This window comes from Pocillopora verrucosa, chromosome 3, assembly GCF_036669915.1.
Source record: "Pocillopora verrucosa isolate sample1 chromosome 3, ASM3666991v2, whole genome shotgun sequence".
In the NCBI taxonomy this organism is placed as follows: Eukaryota; Metazoa; Cnidaria; class Anthozoa; order Scleractinia; family Pocilloporidae; genus Pocillopora; species Pocillopora verrucosa.
Genome location: NC_089314.1, coordinates 4,129,521 through 4,150,857, shown reverse-complemented (window position 1 = coordinate 4,150,857; position 21,337 = coordinate 4,129,521). Strand labels below are relative to the sequence as shown.

The window sequence follows — 21,337 nt, the reverse complement described above, 5'->3', positions numbered from 1 at the left end:
ATCTTTCTTTTTCCCAGTTGCTATGGTTTTAGAGCGCTCTACTTTTTGTTTGTAAATTCAGGAGATAAATAATGGTACAGAAGAGTTTAAGCTATTGAAATCAGCTCGTTCCAATTCTGCTGTTACGGAAAGTTTCAGGAAATAATGGAGCGTCTGTTTATTTAATTTTTTTGTGCTTATCTAGCTTTATTGCTTGCAGACAGCGCTGGGTGAGTTTTTTTTTTATTTCTTTTAGCAATTTTTAAACTTTCCTTTAATACAATACATCAAACCATGTCATAGCCCTCCCCCCCCTCGCCCCTATTTATAGCATATTCCCCAGTTCTAAGATTACGATGTCAATAGCAGAATTTCCAGATTCTTGTAATTTTACTCTGGAATTTGCTAGACTACTGCAAGCATTTTACTGAGTAAAAAGGTGAATAAATAAATGAAATGTTTTCAAAGAACTAGTCAAAAGCAGCGTTTGAACGAAATATCATTTAATATTTTGATATGTATTTTAGTACTGTGCCATGCATATGGTACATTCACTAATATTAGGAATTTACATCACGCGAGTTATGATTTTAGGCTCTCCAAGAGTTTTAATCACTGACCAATGCAGTCCACGGCCATTTAACTGTGACATTGCCACGAGTAAGATTTATGATTTTTGATTTTTTGATTGATTTTTAAAAACAGAACCATGAGGTACACTGCATTTGTGTACTGAGCGGCAATGTTGCTTTCGGACAGAACTTTATTCCACATGCTGACACTTGCCAATCGGCTATAAAGAGTTTGCGTACGATCAAAACCTCCGCCAATAGAGTCTTTCTCTTGTCCAAGCACCAGGAGGCCGCTCGCCTTAAGTGCATAATTCTTAGTGGCATGTATTATTCGTTACCTGTCCGGTAAATTGACCATCTTTATAGAGTTTCGTTACTCCTTGAGTGTTTTCCTAGGTGAGACACAGGTGTTGCTAAGTATCATCGTAGAGATTTTTTGAGGTAAACCTGAAACAAAACAAAACAAAAGCAAACAATACTAAATATATTGGATTATTCAAGACCCTCCTTTTTCATATTCATATACAGAGCTCTAAATCAAGTCTATTAAATTTGTCGTAATAACGTTTCATCTGATGAATTTTCAACGTGTTCTTAGCCACTGTAAAAATTTGTCAAATCGTGCCGTCAAATTGAATTTTTACTTCCGAGATAATTTCTATTTCGCCATAGTAGGAGAATAATAAACTTCTCTTACTTAATTCGTACTTAGCGCGTATCGAAGGAGATAAGACTACAGCAAAATACAATACATGAAATCATGCGTTATATCGCTGGCAGCTCCTTTGGAGAATATGAATCGAATCCTGAGTTCGAATCGGCTACCCGGTGGTGGAGTCGCAAAGATTGGCAGGGGGCAGACAAAACAAAGAAAACATAAACGACTCTCATGAGTTTATTGTGCTACAAACACGACCTTCGAGGTAAAACAATATCATTCTTAATTCGTAATTCTTTTAAAATGAAGCGAAATCGTTTGCTAAATAATAAATCCTTTATTGACAAAGCTTGTTCGATCAAGATGGCCGGATATTGGCTTCGTTCTTTCTCTCCCTTTTCTTATTGACCGAGAGGAAGTTAAGGTCCATAAAAAGGGAAAAAAAGAACTAAGCGAATGTTCAGTCATCCTGGCCAAAAACGCATATTAGGAAAAAGAATTTACTACAATACTGCAGTGATACCAATGATGATTGGTGATCAACTTGATTAATGGGTGTAATGTTCAAATAGTAGCCTTTGTGAACAAGAAAATAGGTGAAGACAAATCGAACGTTAAGTGTTTGTCCTGTATTTGATAAAGAAATGAATATGAATAATTAAAAGGTTTTTGGCTTACACTTTAAAAAAAAAACACGTTGTAGATATCAGGAAAATAAAGCAAAAGGAAACGCGAGTATCACTGCAATGGAAGAAAGATGATACCTTTTGAAGTCTTCACACAACTCGCCCATACAACCGGAGTAAGAAAAGTGACAGATAAATAGAAAAAAGGCCATCTTATTCTTTTAGCTCAAAGAGAAATGACTTTCATGATGATTTCGTAATGTCACAGACATGCAACACTAAACTTTTAAAGGCATATCTTGCCATCAATTATTATTTTGTTTTCCTTTTTTGGGAGTTTGGCGTCCTGATCTGCTCCTGTTTGTCTTCCTTTGTAGATGTTTTCTAGTGCCCCTGGATTTATTTTTTTTCAGTACTAGTCGCTGTTAATTATTTTAGAGCGCTCTAGTTTTTGATGTGTGAATTCAGGAGATAAATAATGTTAGGGAAGAGCTCCAGTTCAGCTCGTTTTAATTCTGCTGCCAAGGAAAGTTTCAGAAAATAGTGGAGCGTATGTTTATTTAAGTTTCTTTTTTATTGTATTTATCCAACTTTATTGGTTGAAGACAGCGCTTGGTGGGTTTTGTTGTTTGGGAAGCCCGCAGCCTAATTTTACTCTGAATTCTTTTGGCAATATTTGGTCTTTCCTTTTACAGGTTTGTTTTCCACGCTTTTACGATACTGAATCGAAAAGTGCTCTATCTTGAGTTTAATGATTTGCATCGAAAACATACATTAAAAGACTCTTCATCTTGATTGGCTTGGATAATGTAGTTTTCAAGAAACATAATACAGGAGAGATGTAATGCAAGGTCCACCACGGAGGAGGGGAGCCGGAGGGGGGAGGGGGGAGGGGGTCTGCACGACATATAACATTTAAAATGTAGGCCAGCCAACAGCTAAACTTCCGCTCTAACAGTTTAATACATCAAACCTTGTCATAGCCCTCCCCCACCCCCATCCGTCTGTAGCACATACCCTAGTTCTAAAATTACGATGTGAACAGCAAAACTTCCAGAATCTCTAACTTTTATTCTGGAATTTTTTAGACTACTGCAAGCATACATTAGGTTTGTAAAGAACCTACCTATATCTTTCTTCTACTGTGGCCCTTATGGGACATGCGATGTTTTTCGATGTCAAGTAATATGGACTCCAAGAAAACTATACAGAAACACCCCAAATATTTTAAGAGGTTGCAAAAAGCGGTAGAACACGGTGGCTTATTAAGGACATGCAGGCTTTTCTCATAATCGCAACTTATAATATGCGACAGGGCATATGCGATTATCATTCTAAAAGGCTTTCATAGGCGCACATTCAAAGTATTAGCGCTCGTCTTGTCAGCCTCTCAATGTTTGAAATTTCTTTGGGATCTTGAAAGATCTCGAAAGGCCCTCGAAACTTCTTCTCAAGTGTCAAGAATGAATTAGAACAGAGAAGAAAAGTTTTACGTTGTTAAGGCTGCTTACAATAAAACAAGTAATTGTCTTAACTTTATGGCAGACGCCGGTCACTTAAAAGTTAACATCTTATTTTAATATGTTTCATCAAACAACTGAGTAAATAGGTGAGTAAATAAATGACGTGTTTTCCAAATAACTGGCCAAAAGAAGCGTTTCAACGAAATATCTACTCATATTTTGGTATCTATTTTAGTACTAAGGCATGCATGTGGTACATTCACTAATATTAGGAATTTACATCACGCGAGTTATGATTTTAGGCTCTGCGAGAGTTTTGATCACTGACCAATGCAGTTCACAGCTCTTCAAATGCAACATTGCCATGAGCTATGTTAACTTTATGGCAAACACCGGTCACCTAAAATTTACCTCCTATTTTATCAAAAAACTGAGGAAATAGGTGCATAAATAAATGAATGAAGTATTTTCCAAATAACTGGCCAACTAACAGCTTTGGTATCTATTTTAGTACTATGCCATGCATATGGTATATTCACTAATATTAGGAATTCACATCACGCGATTTATGATTTTAGGCTCTACAAGAGTTTTGATCACTGACCAATGTAGTTCACGGCTCTTCAAATCTAACATTGCCATGAGCAAGATTTTTGAATACAGACCAGTTAATAACAGAACCATGAGGTATGCTGCAATTTGTGTACTGAGCGGCAATGTCGCCTTCGGACAGAACTTTATTCCAGATGTTGACACTTGCCAATCGGCCATGAAAGGTTTGGTTACGATCAAAGCCTCCGCCAATAGAGTCTTGCTCTTGTCCAAGCACCAGGAAGCCGCCAGCCTTAAGTACGTAATTCTTACTGGCATGATTTGTTACCTGTTCTGTAAATTGGCCATCTTTATATAGCTTCGTTACTCCTTGAGTGTTTTCCCAGGTGAGACACAGGTGTTGCCAGGTATCATCGTAGAGATTTGTCGAGGTAAAACTGAAAGGAAAAACAAAACAATAAACGAAACAAAACAAAGCAAAAAACAAAACAAAAAGCATACAATATTAAATATATTTGATCATTTAAGACCCTCCTTTTTCATTGTCACTAAGTCGGTGAAGAGAGTTATTCAGTCTGTTAGTCCGTAGTCAGTCAGTTTATAGGAATATGTAAGTGGCTTGTCATTCAGTCAATCAATCGTTTATCAATGACTAAATCATTCATACATTCAAGCTTATAAAATAGAGACCTCACTCACTGTGGAATCTCTGTAGCTCAGCACGCGAAATCCGAAGGTCTGAGGTTCGATTCCTCATGGGAACTCAGAATTTTTTTCTTTGTCCTACGCTCGTGGCAAGATGAAAAACATCTTTCTCTACTTATAAAATGTTTAATTATCATCTGAGCTACTATTTTGAAAGCCGAGTCGGTTAAGAAACCTCATCCTTTTATGGCTAAAACCGTAATAAGCAAGTCCTCGTCACTTTAAAGACGACTCTTGAGCCCTATTTAAAAAGGGACCCGAATAGTTATTTGCAATGCAACAGGAAAATACGTCTAGATTTGTTTCGGTCAAAGATTAACATATTTGGTATTTAAATCATGATAAGAAAAGAGAAAGAAGCTTAACGCTTTCCGTTTGTTGGTGTGTTTAACTTTCTCTCTCCGAGTTAGGAAGAAGTCGATCGTAGCATTTCCTGTATAATAACTTATTGTGGCTCGAATAAGAATAATAATTCTTCAACTGACTACTAAAAAATATACGCAGCATTACTGGATTTTTTTGTTGCCAACAGTAAATACTCCTAATGTTGGATGAATTTCGAGAATCATGTCGTTGCCACGTTCTCTGGCATAGCTGACGACATTCTGAAGCCCTTGGTCTTGAACAAGTTTGATAAAAAAACACAACGACAACTGGCTGAGATCTGAAGTTATGGCTGGATTCTTCATGGCGTAATTTTCTGTAGAACGCAGCTCCGGAAACACCATAAGGTACTCTACAACAGAGGAAATGATTTGCAAAAATTTTTAGACAGTTTTTTGAGCAACTGCGCTTTCTTTAATAAAATTTTCCTATTTAGAAGTATACACTATTTGTATAAATGTTCTAGCGTTCTTCAAGAATGCCACACAGTATTCAATTGTAGGCAACATAGAATAAGACTCAATCCCGTCTTGTTGCCAAGCTTTGAACGACCCGCAGTCCTACCCAGGTAACTTGTAATTTGCCCCCAGCTTCTTTGCAAGGTAGCTGGTTCGGGTGCGCTCTCATCAACTATCTGAGGCCATAATGTAATTAACAATGTAGAATATGAAGATCGTCGTTTACGCGTCATGGTTATTGCATAGGGTAAAGAAGTCAAAACACGAAGTTATCATTCACTAGTGAATAGAATGTAGGACGCGTCTCTTAGCCCATTCACCTCTTTTGTGTTTGGGTGCAGCCAAGTGTGTGCGTGTGTGCGAGCGCGCGCGTTTGTGTCTACTTTTTGCCTTCGTCACTAAACCACCACTTTTTTACCTCATTCGCTATAAAGAGTGTTTGGGAGTAAGTTACACATCTCTGTAATTACCCGATAGCTATACTAATTAACAAATAGAAAGGCCTTGACTGTGCTCCATTCTGTTGTGAAGCACGGAGGAAGTGGCTAGAGCAGGAAAGAAGTGTAAGGAGATACACGAGACGTAGAGGAGTGTTTCTCCCCACTTCTTCGAAGACGAAGCTATTGAAACTTTGTGAACACGAAACTATATACGTGTGTTAGATGTGTTTGATATTTATTACCGTTCCTAAGCTTACGTGAAAACCTTCAAAAGTCGGACAGTTCACTTCGTTTCCTCTTTGAGGATTTTCGCGTTATAATAACGTTAATCACAGCGCTTGGCATATTTATACAGACCTTTTTTGACTATTCTATTGCTACTTATCGGCACGCTTGTTCCGAAAATTCATTTTCAATTCACGAGAAAAAAAAGGCTAAGGGAAGTCCGGAAAATGGTCGAGCATAGAAGAAATTGGCGTGGCAGCTTTAGCTCAGCTCCATGTTTTGTACTCTGATAGAGCACGCTCTTTCTACCAATGACATCGCGCGTTATATCCGAACTTTTTCTAAAAGATGACACGTTTGCATGAGTGACTTTTTTTTCTGAGTTTTGCCTTCAACCTGCCACAGCCGTAAATGTTTTCGAGTGTCCGTCCACCAGCTTCATTGATGAGAAGGTGGTTGAACAGAGTATCAAAATATCTGCGGTACGTTTGGTACTGCAACATCGATTGCCTCAACGGTTATTCTATAAGGCCACCATCAGCGACCCACACCGTAATGTTTTCCGACACAAGTGATTAGTAGCTTTCGGAGGTTTTTCAGCTTCTCTAGACGGCACCGTTATCAGCGGCATGTGGGAACCCGAAGATATCGGCCAAAGTTCCGCGAACTGAAAGCTATTTATTTCGTGTTGCTTTCCTACGTTGCTCGATTGAAACACAAGAGAGTTAAAATCTTTACTGATAATTAGGGCGCCGCCAGGATTGTTGCTATCGGGAGCTCCAAAATTAATCTCCAGGCTCTGGCTATGGACATTTTTAATCTCTGTTTTGTTAACAGCATCGTTCTGGAAGCGCAATGGATCCCAAGGTCGCTTAATGAAAGGGCAGATCTTCTCAGCAGATTTGTTGACAAAGATGACTGGTCCGTCAACCCTTCTGTATTTCGAGTGATTGACGCCAATGGGGCCCTCACACAATCGATCGGTTTGCGTCGCATTACAATTCTAAATTCGCCTCCCCCGGCTGCTGCGGCGTTGACGCCTCGGCCCAGGATCGGCGAGACGAGAGCAATTGGGTCTGCCCTTCTGTAAGTGCCATCGTCCCTTCTGTTAGAGCTCTCTCGTCGTGCTCTGGCTTCGGCACTTTGATCGTCCCATAGTGGCCTTCGGCCTATTTTTGGCCCTTTTTGCATGACAGCTCTTCTCAGTTCAAGTCTTTTGTTAAGGGAGTGTTTGAGCTTCCTTGCATAGAAGACCTCTTGTTGGAAGGTCCCGGCCAGAGGCAAATTTACAAGGCGCGTCCCTCGGTTTTCAGTGGTTGCCCGAGATTCAGAATGTTGGCGTTGCGGGTAGATTTTAGGTGAGCTTTTTTCATCCTCGTTTACCATGCACGTCTCTTTTCTTTCAGCTCTAATCCTCACCTTGTCATTGCTGATCTTTTAGTATACCCTCGTTGTGTTTTGCCTGATTTGGCAGTGTCATTTTGTTTAGTAGTCTGACCTCCGTTTGTTTTGCACCTTTTGCCTGATTTGGCATCGTCGTTTTGACCGTACGTGTTCCGGGCCAAATTGTTTTTACTCCGCGTTTGCTATTTTATTGTGTTTTGCCTGATTTGGCAGTATCTCTTGGGCCGTTTTGATGGTTTTTGTGGCATCTCATTTTCTGTTTGTATTATGTATCTCCTTTTTTATGTTATTCTACCTTTTGTTTTTTGCTTACTTTTATTTTGTTCTATTTTATTTCTTGTAGACGTTCTGCAATCGGGGATTTGGCGTGACGCAAATTGTCTGAGCTCTAAATCAAGTTTATTGAATTTGTCGTAATAGCGTTTCATCTGACGAGTTTTCATCGTGTTCTCAGTCATTTTAAAAAATTTTCAAAACATGCCGTCAAATTGAATTTATTTTCACTTCTGAGATAATTTCTATTTCGCCATAGTAGAATCATGCGTTATATCGCTGGCAGCGGCAGTGGACGATATGAAGCAAATCCATCGTTCGCATTAGCTACCCGAGTGGACTAACAGAGTTAGCAATTTTTAGACGATGCCGGCGGTGGAGTCGCAAAAATCGGCCGAGGACCACCACAAACAAAACAAATAAAGCATAAACGACTGACGTGGCTTTATTGTGCTACAAACACAGCTGACTTCCTTCTTCGGCTCTGGAGGTCAAAAATTCATTCTTGATTCTTTCAAAATAAAGAGAAATCGTTCTCTACAAGATAAATCCTTTATTAAAAAAGCTTGTTCGGTCAAGATGGCTGGATATTGGCTTCGTATTACGAGATCGATCTAAAAAAACCATGTAACGGGATTGTGGTTGCCTTGGAAACGCCATTACTTCAGACTTTAATCATTTTGTGAACACGAGTGAATTTCCTTTGGCTTCGCAAAGGGAAAGTAGCTTTTTAAGGGTTTTTTTTTTTTTATAGATATTCGGTATAGGTGTCTCTGAAAGCTGTTTCAAGCTACCTTAACTTGAAGGTGGAATATTAACTGACCTATTTTGCATCTCTGTTTTCCTTCTAGTCCTGATGAACAGCTGCAGTCATTATCAACTGATATAGAAGAACAGAGGAAATGAATAACAATAGGAAAACATTTATATTTATCAAAACAAGTCAATGTGAGGTAAAATGACGATGAATGATAGCTCAGTAGGAATCAGATACGAAAGGCACGCGCGCGAAATATTTTTGAAAATGTTGTCCTAGGAACTAACACCTTTTACCGTTTTCGCAGTGGCTTCCTGTGTATGCTTTCGTACAGCGACACTTGTAGCTGTTTGTCCGGTACAGAGGTACACAAGTTCCATTGTTCTGACAGGGCAACCTCGAACAAGGAGACTAAAAGCGAGAAAATCAATTACTTACTCCCTTGATAAAAACCAGTTAAAAAAACTTCGATGACGGATCAATAAAACGACCTAAAAATGGCTTCCGACGAGAGATATATTAACCTTGAACACTTGAATAAAATTTTATCGAACAATTGCAACCGATTTTAGCTATTATAAGGATGAAATAATAATAATAAAAAAACACGTGATGATAAGATAAAGTAGAAAAAGGAAAATAATTTTACCGCAATACTGTAGTGATACCAAAGATGGTTGGTGATGAACTTGTCTGAATGGGTGTAATGGTCAGATGGAAGCAGTTCACATAGCAGATTGTCAATGTTATCATCCAAATCGGCCAGGTTGAAGGACAAACATGGATCCTTCTCCAGACACTTGAAAACGCACTCAAGGGAGTCTTGGACCAGTTCTGCACCAACAGTTGTAACGTTCAAATAGTAGCCTTTGTGAGCAAGGAAATTGGTGAAGACAAACCCAACGTTTGGCGTTTGTCCTGTGTTTTGATAAAGAAATGAAAATTACCAATTAAAATGGTTTCGACTTTCTCAAAAAGACGATGTAGATATCAGGAAAATAAAGCAGAAAGGAAGAAAGACCTCACCTTTTGAAGTCTTCACAGAACTCGCCGATACAACCAGAGCAAGAAGATTGGCAGATAAAAAGAAAAAAGCCATCTTATTCTCGTAGCTCAAAGAGAAATGACTTTCATGGTGATACACGATTTCGTAATGCCACAGACACGCAACATAAAGCTTTTGCATGGGCTTTGCAAACATCTGCTTCTGTTAATGACATGTTATCTTGACATCAATTATTATTTTGTTCTCCTTTCTGGGGGTTTTGCCTCCTAATTTGCTCCCTTTTGTCTTTATCTGTAAATGTTTTTTAAAATGTTTTCTTTCTCTGTAAATTTTTTTCTAGGCGTTTGACCTCCTGTATTGCTCTTGTTTGTCTTCCTCTGGAAATTTTTTAAAGCGTGCCTGGGTTCCTTATTTTTTTTTCCTAGTTGCTGCTATTTTAGCGCTCTAGTTTTTGATTTGTAAATTCAGGAGAAAATGATAAACCAGTAGAGCTCCAGTTCAGCTCGTTTTAATTCTGCTGTCACGGAAAGTTTCAGGAAATAATAAAGCGTCTGTTTAGTGAAGCTTTTTTAATTGAACTTATCTAGCTTTATTGTTTGAAGACAGCGCTCGGTGGGCTATTGTTATTTAGGAAACCCTTCCACTGTCTTCATAAAGCTAACATTAAAAATGTAGGCCAGCCAACAGTTAAATTTTCGATCTGACAGTTTAATACATCAAACCATGTCATAGCCCTCCCTCCCCCACCCCCCTCTACACACATTAGCACATTCCCTAGTTCTTAAACTACGATGTCAATAGCAGAATTTTCGGATTCTGTACATTTTGCTCTGGAATTTTCTAGACTACTGCAAGCATTTTACTAAGTTAATAGGTGAATAGATGAATGAAATGTTTTCCAAATAACTGGTTAAAAGCAGCGTTTCAACGAAATATCATTCCGTATTTTGGTATCTATTTTAGAACTATGCCATGCATATGGTACATTCACTAATATCAAGAATTTACATCACGTGAGCTTTGATTTTAGGCTCTGCAGAAGTTTTGATCATTGACCAATGTAGTTCAGGGCTCTTCAACTGTGACATTGCCATGAGTAAGATTATTGAATGCAGACCAGTTAAGAAAAGAACCATGAGGTAAGCTGCAATTTGTGTACTGAGCGGCAATGTCGCTTTCGGAAAGAACCTTAGCCTAGATGTTGACACTTGCCAATCGGCCATGAAAAGTTTTGCTACGAGGCATAAAACTCCCTCCACATAAAACCAAAATTTCTACATTCCAATTCGACTTGGAAGCAGTGGACAAGAAGAGCCACCTCATGGAATGTCAACTATCGAATTCTCATTGTTTCCATTATTATTATTATTATTGTTTTATCAAAGTAGTGTCTTTCTTTGAGTTAGCTACTATTTCAAAAGCCGGGTAGGTTAAGAAATCTCGTCCTTTTAGGGCTAGAACCGTAAAATGCGAACCTTCGACAATTGAAAAACTTTTGTGCTCTAGTTAGCATATTGATCCGAGTCGTATTTCCCCAAAAGGATCCAAACGTTATCTGCAAAGCGTTAGAAAAATGCGTAAGTCTAAATTTGTTTTAGCAATAGTTTGACACATTTTAAATTTTGTTAATGCTAAGAAAACAGAAAGAAGCCAACATTTTTCGTTAGTTTGCATGTTTAAATTTCTTTTTTCGTCGACCCAGTTTTCAAAAATCAATACCACATTATTAAAAAAAGTTCGTCACCAACAATGATATATGTTTTTGCTGGATGAATTTCGACAGCCATAGCACTGAAGTCTTGTTCAGTGGCAGAGCTGAAGACCATTTGAATTTATTGGTCTGGAACAAGTTTGATAAAAAACACAGCGACAGCTGGCTCAGATCTGAATCTATGGATGGATTCTTCACGGCGGAATTTTCTGTAGAACACAGCTCCGGAAAATTTAATAAGGTACTCTATGACAGAAAATAAATGCAGAGATTGTCGACAGTTATTTGTATTGATTTTAGACAGTTGTAACAAACTTCTGTTACTTAATTCGAACGAAGTGCGTATCGAAGGAGCTAAGATTACAGCAAAATACATTACATGAAATCATGCATTATATCGCTGGCAGCTCCTGTGGAGAATATGAATCGAATCCTAAGTTCGAATCGGCTACCCGGCGGTGGAGTCGCAAAGATTGGCAGGGGACAGGCAAAACAAAGAAAACATCTCGTGGGTTTATTGAGCTACAAACACGACCTTCGAAGTAAAACAAAATCATTCTTAATTCTTAATTCTTTTAAAATAAAGCGAAATAGTTCTCTAAATAATAAATCCTTCACTGACAAAGCTTGTTCGATCAAGATGGCCGGATATTGGCTACGTTCTTCTTCTCCCTTTTTTTATTGACCGAGAGGAAGTTAAGGTCCAAAAAAAAGGGGAAAAAAAGAACGAAGCCAATATTCAGTCATCATGATCAAAAACGGATATACATTCTCAGTCATGCATTTTCAGCCGACAAGTTGAATATTCGCGGCGTGATAGAAGGTAGCGGTGACATATACAAACTTATGCAAATTGGAGTTGACGGCATTTTGCTCAGAACAAAAGGAAAAGATAAAAGCTGTCAAACATCTACCTGTTCCAGCTGCAGTCATTTTCAACTGATGTAAAAAGAAAAGAGAAAGTGAATTAAAATGGGAAAATTTCTGTTTGAAAAAACAAGTCAGTGTGTCAAATGACGACGAATGGTGGCTCAGTAGGAATTAGATACGATGGGCAATTGAAAACTTACAACACGATAAACCAGACATGATATCTTTTCATCAATAAATATTTTGTTTTCCTTTTTTAATCGTTTGGCCTCCTGTTTTGCTCCTGTTTGTCTTCCGCTGTAGATGTTTTCTAATGCCCCTTAATTTATTATTTTTTTCAGTCCTAGTCGCTGTTAATGATTTTAGAGCGCTCTAGATTTTGATGTGTGAATTCAGGAGATAAATAACGGTGGGGAAGAGCTCCAGTTCAGCTCGTTTTAATTCTGCTACCACGGAAAGTTTCAGAAAAGAATGAAGCGTATGTTTATTTAAGTTTCTTTTTTATTATATTTATCTAGCTTTACTGCTTGAAGACAGCGCTTGGTGGGTTTTGTTATTTGGGAAGCCCTCAGCCTAATTTTACTCTGAATTCTTTTGGCAATTTTTGGTCTTTCCTTTGGTTTGTTTTCACGCGTTTACGATACTCAATCGAAAAGTGCTCTATCTTGAGTCTGAGGATTTGCATCGAAAACATACATGAGAAGATTCTTCATCTTAATTGGCTTGGATAATGTAGTTTTCAAGTAACACAACACAGGAGAGATGTAATGCAAGGTTCACCACAGAGGAGGGGGGAGGGGGAGGGGTCTGCATAACAGCTAACATTTAAAATGTAGGCCAGTCAACAGCTAAACTTCCGCTCTAACAGTTTTATACATCAAACCTTGTCGTAGCCCACCCCCCACCCCCACCCCCATCCGTCTATAGCACATACCCTAGTTCTAAAATTACGATGTCAACAGCAGAATATACAGAATTTTCTAGACTACTACTGTGGCCCTTATGGGGCATGCGATGTTTTTCGATGGTAAGTAATATGGACTCCAAGAAAACTGTACAGAAACACGCTAAGTATTTAAAGAGGTTGCAAAAAGTGGTAGAACACGGTGGCTTATTAAGGACATGCAGGCTTTTCTCATAATCGCAACATATCATATGCGACAGGGCATATGCGATTATTATTCTAGAAGACTTTCATAGGCGCACATTCAAAGTATTAGCGCTCGTCCTGTTAGCCTCTCAATGTTTGAAGTTTCTTTGGGATCTTGAAATATCTTGAAAAGCTCTCTAAATTTATTCTCAAGAGTCATGAATGAATTAGAACAGAGAAGAAAAGTCTTATGTTGTTAAGGCTGCTCACAATAAAACAAGTAACCGTCTTAACTTTATGGCAAACACCAGTCAGCTGAAAAATTACCTCCTATTTTAATATATTTTACCAACAAATGAGTAAAATGGGTGAATAAATAAATAAATAAAATGTTTTCCAAATGACTGGCCAAAAGCAGCGTTTCAACAAAATATTGTTTCATATTTTGGTATATTTAAGCCATGCATATGGTACATTCACTAATATTAGGAATTTACATCACGCGAGTTATGATTTTAGGCTCCGCAAGAGTTTCGATAAATGACCATTGTAGTTCATGGCTCTTCAAGTGTGACATTGCCATGATTAAGATTTTTGAATACAGACCAGTTAACAACAGAACCATGAGGTACGCTGCAATTTGTGTACTGAGCGGCAATGTCGCTTTCGGGCAGAACTTTATCCCACATGTTGACACTTGCCAATCGGCCATGAAGAGTTTGTCTAGGATTGAAGCGTCCGCCGACAGAGTCTTGCTCTTGTCCAAGCACCAGAGCGCCGCCAGCCTTGAGTGCATAATTCTTAGTGGCATTATTCGTTACCTGTCTGGTAAATTGGCCATCTTTGTAGAGTTTTGTTACTCCTTGAGTGTTTTCCCAGGTGAGACACAGGTGTTGCCAGGTGTTATCGTTGTAGAGATTTATCGAAGTAAACCTGAAACAAAACAAAGCAAAAAGCAAACAATACTAAATATATTCAATCATTCAAGTCCCTCCTTTTACATTGTCACCAACCTAGTCGATAGAGTCATCCAGTTTGTCAGTCAGTAGTTATAGCTTATTATTATTACTCTTTTATATACATATTTAGTTAGAGTGTCCCCAATTAGTTGCAAAGCTAAATACAAAGACACTTAAATATAGTTTATGTATGTATGCATGTATGTATGTATGTATGTATGGATGTCAGTTAAAAAAAAAACAGTCAGTAAACTGTCAGTCAGTCAATGAACCGTTGATCAATCACTTAATCGTTTATACATTCAAGCTTCCATTCCTTCAGTGCTTTCATTCATTCATTCATTCCGTCAGTCAGTCAGTCAGTCAGTCAGTCAGTCAGTCAATAAAATAGTCAGAAAACTGTCAGTCAGTAAATCAATTGTTTATTATTCACTCGGACGATTACGTCCGATCTCTTATTTATGCAATTACTTATAAAATAGAGACCTCGCTCCCCGTAGAGTCTCTGTGGTTAGTTGTTTGCAAAGGGTCAGGAAAATACGTCTAAAAATTCTTTTGGTCAAAGATTAACATATTTGTTATTTAAATCTTGATAAGAAAAGGGAAAGAAACCAAGGCTTTTCGTTTGCTTGTATGTTTAACTTTCTCTCTCTCTCTCTCCAATTATTAGACATTAACTGTCTAACTGTCTAGCCGATCGTAGCATTTTGTGTATCGTGGCTTATTGTGGCTCGAATAAGAAATTCCCCGACCGACTTAAAAAAAAAAAGATAAGCAGCATTACCGAAACAACTCGTCGTTAACAAAAAAATCTGTTCGTGTTGGATAAATTTGGAGAACCATTTCATTGTCCTCTTCTTGAGTAGCATAGGTGACGACATTCTGATCCCCTTGGTCTTGAACAAGTTTGATGAAAAAACACAGCGACAACTGGCTGAGATCTGAAGCTATGGCTGGATTTTTCATGGCGTAATTTTCAGTAGAACGCAGCTCCGGAAAAACCATGAGGTACTCTATAAGAGAGGAAATAAATTGCAGAAATTTTAGACAGTTGTTTGAGCAACAGCGCTTTCTTTGATCAATTTTCTCTCTTGAGAAGTATCCAGTATTTGTATTAGTATTATAGTGTTCTTCCCAAATGGCGCACGCTTATCGGAGACGATAGCCCAAAAGTGTTTAATTGTAAACAACATAGAATACGAATGAATCCCGCCTTGTTGTCAAGTTTAATTTTGAACGATGCGCAGCTCTACCTAGGCAGCTTATAGTATTCCCCCGTTTTCTTTGTAAGGTAGCAGGTTCGGGCTGCGTCCTCATCAACTATCTAAGGCCATAATGTAATTATTAACAATGTAGAATATAAAGATCGTCGTAGAGATGCCATGGTTATTGCATAGGGTGAAGACGGCAAAACACGAAGTTGTTACTCACGAGTGAATAGAATGTCGGACGCGTCTCTTAGTCTATTCACCTCTTTTGTGTTTGTGTCTGCATGTTTGCGTGCACCCAAGTGTGTGCGTGTGTGTACGCGCGCGCGTTTGTGTCGAGTTTTACCTTCGTTACTACACCTCGATTTTATAGTGTTTGTGAGCAAGCTACACATCCCTATAATCATCTGATAGTTGTACCAAATGAATTAACAAATGGAGAAGCTTTCACTGTGCTAGCGCTCTGTTCTGTTGTAAAGCACGCAGGAGGCGGCTAGAAACACAAGACTTAGTCGAATGTTTCTCCCCACTTCTATAAAGACGAAACTACAGAAACTTTGTGAATACGAAACTATTTATACTGTACGAGTGTTAGTTGTGATTAATATTTATTATCGTACGTAAGTTTACGTGAAAACCTTCAAAACTCGGACAATTTATTTCGTTCCACTTCCAGGATTTTCGTCTCACGTTATAATAACGTCAATTACGGCACTTGGCATGTTTACAAACCTTTATCTGGCTCTTCTGTTGCCACTTACCGGCTGGCTTGTTCCGAAATTTCCCTTCCAATTAACGAAAAAAAGCAAGAGTGAAGTCCGGAATATGGTCGGGCATAATAAAAATTGGGAGATGGCGCGAGAGCTTTGCTCATCTCCGTGTTTTGTACTCTGATAGAGCACGTTCTTTTTACCAATGACAACGCGTGTTATATATGAAGTTTTTTTTCTAAAAGATGATACGTTTGCAAGGCTGGCTGTTTTGTCTGAGTTTTGCTTTCAACCTGCCACCGCCGTTAATGTTCTCGAGTGTCTTTCCACCAGCTTTACTGCTGAGAAGGTAGTTGAACGGAGTTTGTAAATTAAAATACCGAAAATTTGTTACCAAACACCGTTCACGAGAAAGTCAATCTGATTTTGGTAGTATTTGTCCTCTCAGACGTAGCTTGGAGAAATGAAAACGGGATTTTTGCCTGTACTTTACCAGAGAGGGGCTCCGTCAACACAGCGACCAAACGTCTGCGCAAGTGCGACTGTTGTATTGGTCGGGTAACGTTCTCTCAAGTTGTCAGAATCAGTTTGTCTGGCAGACAAATTGACAAAAAACCACCAAACAAAATTGTAAGTTTAAATGTATAACGTGTTTTGATAACGCTCAAATCAAAATAGTGAATTAACAGGAAACTCATGATTAAGTGAGGTAAAAATTGGCCACTTTTAAGGGTTTAGCCCTCCCCTCTGACGAAGGGCCAACGCTCCTACATCAGCTTTGAAACTCTTATCGGTCGGCCAGTTTACGTTATCAACTCAGTTGATAATACCAAATTACCCTGTTGTACTCTCCCAGCGACGTAGCTCCACAGTCTCTTTAGAAACTTCCCCCTTTTCCATGATTAGATAATTTTTTGTGTTCAAAAAGTCTTGAGTTTCTCTCTTCCCCACTTTTGTATCTTTCTATAGATTTCTATGGCAGTTTCACTAAGCTTTTCCGCATATTGTGCGCGTCAGCGATTGTTTTTTATGTGTTCCTTTTGGCCTTTGCGTGGGAAATTGACTCGCACCCGGCAAAAACTGATCCCTTGCGCATGCACTGCTTATGACTGCCGTGCTGGCTCTGTCAGCATAGGCAAATTCAGTTTCATCCGAGTGGAAGGTCTACGGTTTTCCTAGACACCTACCGACTGCATTCATAGCGCTCAAAACAGAATTTCCCTTTTCGCAGTCGAACGAATTTCACACATGTGTTCACCAACGGTTTAAAGTTTAAAGTAGCGGGTGTCATGGCAATCATTATTGACATGCGTATGTTATGGGGAAATACCGCGAAAGAGGTTTTTAGGTTGATCTTCGATAGATTTTTTTCCTCAAGCTCAGGAAAATGCTTTTTTGGGCTACATGATCGCATTTGAGAAAATATATCAAGAAATGAAATCAAGCCCTTCTAAAATGACTCTTAATTTTTCAGCTTCTACGCGAAATTATTCATATACCGAGCTCTAAATCAAGTTCATTGAATTTGTCGCAATAACGTTTCAACTGAGGAATTTTCAACGTGTTCTGAGCTATTGTAAAAATTTTTCAAACCATACCGTCAAATCGAATTTTCACTTCCGAGATAATTTCTAATTCACCATAGTAGGATAATAACAAACTTCTGTTACTTAATTCGCACTAAGCGCCTAACGAAGGAGATAAAACTACAATACATGAAATCATGTGTTATATCGCTGGCAGTGCCCGTAGTCAATATGAAGCGAATCCTGTGTCCGAATTGACTACCCGAGAGAACTGACAGAGTTTGCAATTATTGGAAACTGCCGGCGGTGGAGTCGCAAAAATCGTTAGAGGACAGACAAAACAAAGAAAACATAAACGACTGTCGTGGGTTTATTGTGCTACAAACACAGTTGGCCTTCTTTCTCGGCTCTCGAAGTCAAAAAGTTATTCTTGATTCGGATGTAATGGACACGTCTGTATTTCGAGAAAGCAAAATTAGGACAAATTTTATAGAACCATTTCCGAAACAAAACAGAACAAAACCATGTAAATTAGTGAACAAGAGATGTAATGATAAATTGGCTAGTTTGTGGTTTCTTGTCGATACGAGGAAATGGTTTAAATTTAACACAATAGCTCCGATCCCATTGAAAATTTGTGAGATGTAAGATTATTGTGATATATTAAGTAAAACTTGATTTGGAGCTTGCTTTTATTGTAAAGGGTTAATTCGACGGAGTCATGATTTTTAAACGGCTGAATTTAATGTGATGAGATTCACTCAACAGCGAACTGTTTCAAGCTATCTTAATTCAAGGTGGTGGTAACTGACCTATTTTGCATCTCTGTTTTCCTTCTGGTCCTGATGAACAGCTGCAGTCATTATCAACTGATGTAAAAAGAATAGAGAAAATGAATTAAAATGGGAAAACTTCTGTTTGCAAAAACAAGTCAGTGTGAAATAAAATGACGACGGATGATGGCTCAGTGGGAACCAGATACGACAAGCACGCGCGCGAAAAAATTTTGGAATTATTGTTTTAGAAAACAGAACTTTACCTTTTTCGCAGTGGCTTCCTGTGTATGCTTTCGCACAGCGACACTTGTAACTGTTTGTCCGGTACAGAGGTACACAAGTTCCATTGTTTTGACAAGGCAACTTCGAGCAAGGAGACTAAAACCGAGAAAATCAATCACTTACTCCCTTAATAAAATCCAGTTAAACAAATTACGATGACGGATCGATAAAACGACTTAAAAATGGCTTGCGAGGAATAAAAAAGTAAAGATAAAGCCATAGAGAGATACATTAATGTTGAAAAGTTGAATAAAATTCGCTCTAACGATTGCAACCGAATTTAGTTAATAATAATAATAATGATAATAATAAAACGTGATAATAAGATAAAGTAGAAAAAGAAGAAGAATTTTACCGCAATACTGTGGTGATACCAAAGATGGTTGGTGATGAACTTGTCTGAATGGGTGTAATGGTCAGATGGAAGCAGTTCACATAGCAGATTGTCAATGTTATCATCCAAATCTGCCAGGTTGAAGGACAAACATGGATCCTTCTTCAGACATTTGAACGCGCACTCAAAGGAGTCTTGGACCAGTTCTGTACCAACAGTTGTAACGTTCAAATAGTAGCCTTTGTGAGCAAGGAAATTGGCGAAGACAAACCCGACGTTTGGTGTTTGTCCTGTGTTTTGATAAAGAAATGAATATGACGAATTAAAATGGTTTCGACTTACTCTTTCTTAAAAAGACGATGCAGATATCAGGAAAATAAAGCAAAAAGGAAGAAAGACCACACCTTTTGAAGTCTTCACAGAACCCGCCGATACAACCAGAGCAAGAAAGTTGACAGATAAATAGAAAGAAGCCATCTTATTCTTGTAGCTCAAAGAGAAAAGACTTTCATGGTGATACACGATTTCGTAATACTGCAGATACGCAACATTAAGCTTTTACATGAGCTTTGCAAACATCTGCTTCGCTTAACGACACGATATATTGTCATCAGTTATTGATTTGTTTTCTTTTTCAAGCGTTTGGCCTCCTGATTTGCTCCTGTTTGTCTTCCTCTGGAAATGTTTTCTAGCGCCCCTGGGTTTCTTTATTTTTCTTTCTAGTTGCTGTTAATTCAATTAGCGCTCTAGTTTTTGTTGTGTAAATTCAGGAAAAAATAATGAACCAGTAGAGCTCCAGTTCAGCTCGTTTTAATTCTGCTGTCACGGAAAGTTTCAGAAAATAATGGAGCGTCTGTTTATTAAAGTTTTTTTTTTATTGTACTTATCTAGCCTTATTGTTTGAAGACAGCACTTGGTGGGTTTTTGTTATTTGGGAAGCCCTTAAATCTCAATCGAAAAAAGTGCTCCAACATAACAGCTAACATCAAACATTTAGACCAGCCAACAGTTAAACTTTCGCTGCAACAGTTTAATACATCAAACCTTGATATAGCCCCCTTCCCAAAAAGCAAACAATACTAAATATATTGGATCATTCAAGACCCTCCTTTTTATATACATATACAGAGCTCTAAATCAATTTTATTGAATTTGTCGTAAGAACGTTTCATCTGACGAGTTTTCAACGTGTTCTTAGCCACTGTAAAAATTTTCAAATCGTGCCGTCAAATTGAATTTTCACTTCTGAGATAATTTCTATTTCGCCACAGTAGGAAAATAACAAACTTATCTTACTTAATTCGTACTTAGCGCATATCGAAGAAGATAAGACTACAGCAAAATACAATACGTGAAATCATGCATTATGTCGCTAGCAGCTTCTGTGGAGAATATGAATCGAATCCTGAGTGCGAATCGGCTACCCGGTGGTGGAGTCGCAAAGATTGGCAGGGGACAGACAAAACAAAGAAAACATAAACGACTCTCACGAGTTTATTGTGCTACAAACACGACCTTCGAGGTAAAACAAAATCATTCTTAATTCTTAATTATTTCAAAATGAAGCGAAATCGTTTGCTAAATAATAAATCCTTTATTGACAATATTGGCTTCGTTCTTCCTCTCCCTTTTTTTATTGACCGAGAGGAAGTTAAGGTCCATAAAAAGGGAAAAAAAGAACGAAGCGAATGTTCAGTCATCATGGTCAAAAACGCATATTAAGAAAAACAATTTCACCACAATACTGCAGTGACACCAAAGATGATTGGTGATTAACCTGTCTGAATGGGTGTAACGTTCAACTAGTAGCCTTTGTGAGCAAGAAAAGAGGTGAAGACAAATCGAACGGTTAGTGTTTGTCCTGTATTTGATAGGGAAATGAATATGAACAATTAAAATGCTTTTTGGCTTACACTTTAAAAAAAAAACACGTTGTAGATATCAGGAAAGTAAAGCAAAAGGAAACGCGAGTATCACTGCAATGGAAGAAAGATGATACCTTTTGAAGTCTTCACACAACTCGCCGATACAACCGGAGAAAGAAAAGTGACAGATAAATAGAAAAAAAGCCATCTTTTATGCTTGTAGTTCAAAAAGAAATGACTTTCATGGTGATATTCGATTTTGTAGAGCCACAGACATGCAACTCTAAACTTTTATGTGGGCTTTGCAGATATCTGCCTATGTTAAAGGCATATCTAGCCATCAATTATTATTTTGTTCTCCTTTTTCGGGGATTTGGCCTCCTGATTTGCTCCTGTTTGTCTTCCTTCGTAGATATTTTCTAGTGCCCCTGGATTTATTATTTTTTTTCGGTCCTAGTCGCTGTTAATTATTTTAGAGCTCTCTAGTTTTTGATGTGTGAATTC

At 38.2% G+C, this 21,337-nt stretch overlaps 2 protein-coding genes and 1 pseudogene across 3 annotated transcripts; 1 reads left to right on the top strand and 2 right to left on the bottom strand.

The window, feature by feature from the left end:
• Positions 1-3,085: 3,085 nt before the first annotated feature.
• LOC131774450 (C-reactive protein-like) lies at positions 3,086-19,524 on the bottom strand. 2 transcript variants are annotated; one of them, XM_066164269.1, is made up of 6 exons: positions 19,373-19,524; positions 18,990-19,258; positions 18,616-18,730; positions 18,389-18,445; positions 14,917-15,145; positions 3,086-4,287 (listed from the first exon to the last, which is right to left on the bottom strand). In XM_066164269.1, the coding sequence occupies exons 1-6, from the start codon at positions 19,443-19,445 to the stop codon at positions 3,912-3,914; spliced, it is 1,119 nt and encodes a 372-aa protein (XP_066020366.1). In that variant the 5' UTR covers positions 19,446-19,524; the 3' UTR covers positions 3,086-3,911. The 2 variants fall into 2 exon arrangements, with proteins under 2 accessions (XP_066020366.1, XP_066020365.1); XM_066164268.1 differs by lacking the exon at positions 3,086-4,287 and adding an exon at positions 12,603-14,106.
• Positions 5,062-9,650, bottom strand: LOC136279985 (sushi, von Willebrand factor type A, EGF and pentraxin domain-containing protein 1-like). Its single transcript, XM_066164550.1, has 5 exons — positions 9,523-9,650; positions 9,146-9,414; positions 8,793-8,907; positions 8,563-8,619; positions 5,062-5,291 (listed from the first exon to the last, which is right to left on the bottom strand). Exons 1-5 carry the CDS (start codon positions 9,593-9,595, stop codon positions 5,062-5,064), a joined length of 744 nt encoding a protein of 247 aa, XP_066020647.1. The 5' UTR covers positions 9,596-9,650.
• On the top strand, positions 6,474-7,424 carry LOC131774476 (uncharacterized; annotated as a pseudogene).
• Positions 19,525-21,337: the final 1,813 nt, after the last annotated feature.

What these genes read in the sequence shown, in the direction of transcription:
- LOC131774450 (XM_066164268.1), bottom strand. Translation starts at nt 19,445, where the DNA reads ATGGCTTCTTTCTATTTATCTGTCAACTTTCTTGCTCTGGTTGTATCG. An exon ending in AGGAAGCCACTGCGAAAAAG is followed by an intron (nt 18,446 to 18,615) that starts GTAAAGTTCTGT and finishes TTTTTACATCAG; the next exon opens with TTGATAATGACTGCAGCTGT. An exon ending in GTTAACGACGAGTTGTTTCG is followed by an intron (nt 14,107 to 14,916) that starts GTAATGCTGCTT and finishes GTTTTGTTTCAG; the next exon opens with GTTTACTTCGATAAATCTCT.
- LOC136279985 (XM_066164550.1), bottom strand. Translation starts at nt 9,595, where the DNA reads ATGGCTTTTTTCTTTTTATCTGCCAATCTTCTTGCTCTGGTTGTATCG. An exon ending in GGTATCACTACAGTATTGCG is followed by an intron (nt 8,908 to 9,145) that starts GTAAAATTATTT and finishes TCTCGCTTTTAG; the next exon opens with TCTCCTTGTTCGAGGTTGCC. An exon ending in AAAACAGAGATGCAAAATAG is followed by an intron (nt 5,292 to 8,562) that starts GTCAGTTAATAT and finishes CCTCTGTTGTAG; the next exon opens with AGTACCTTATGGTGTTTCCG.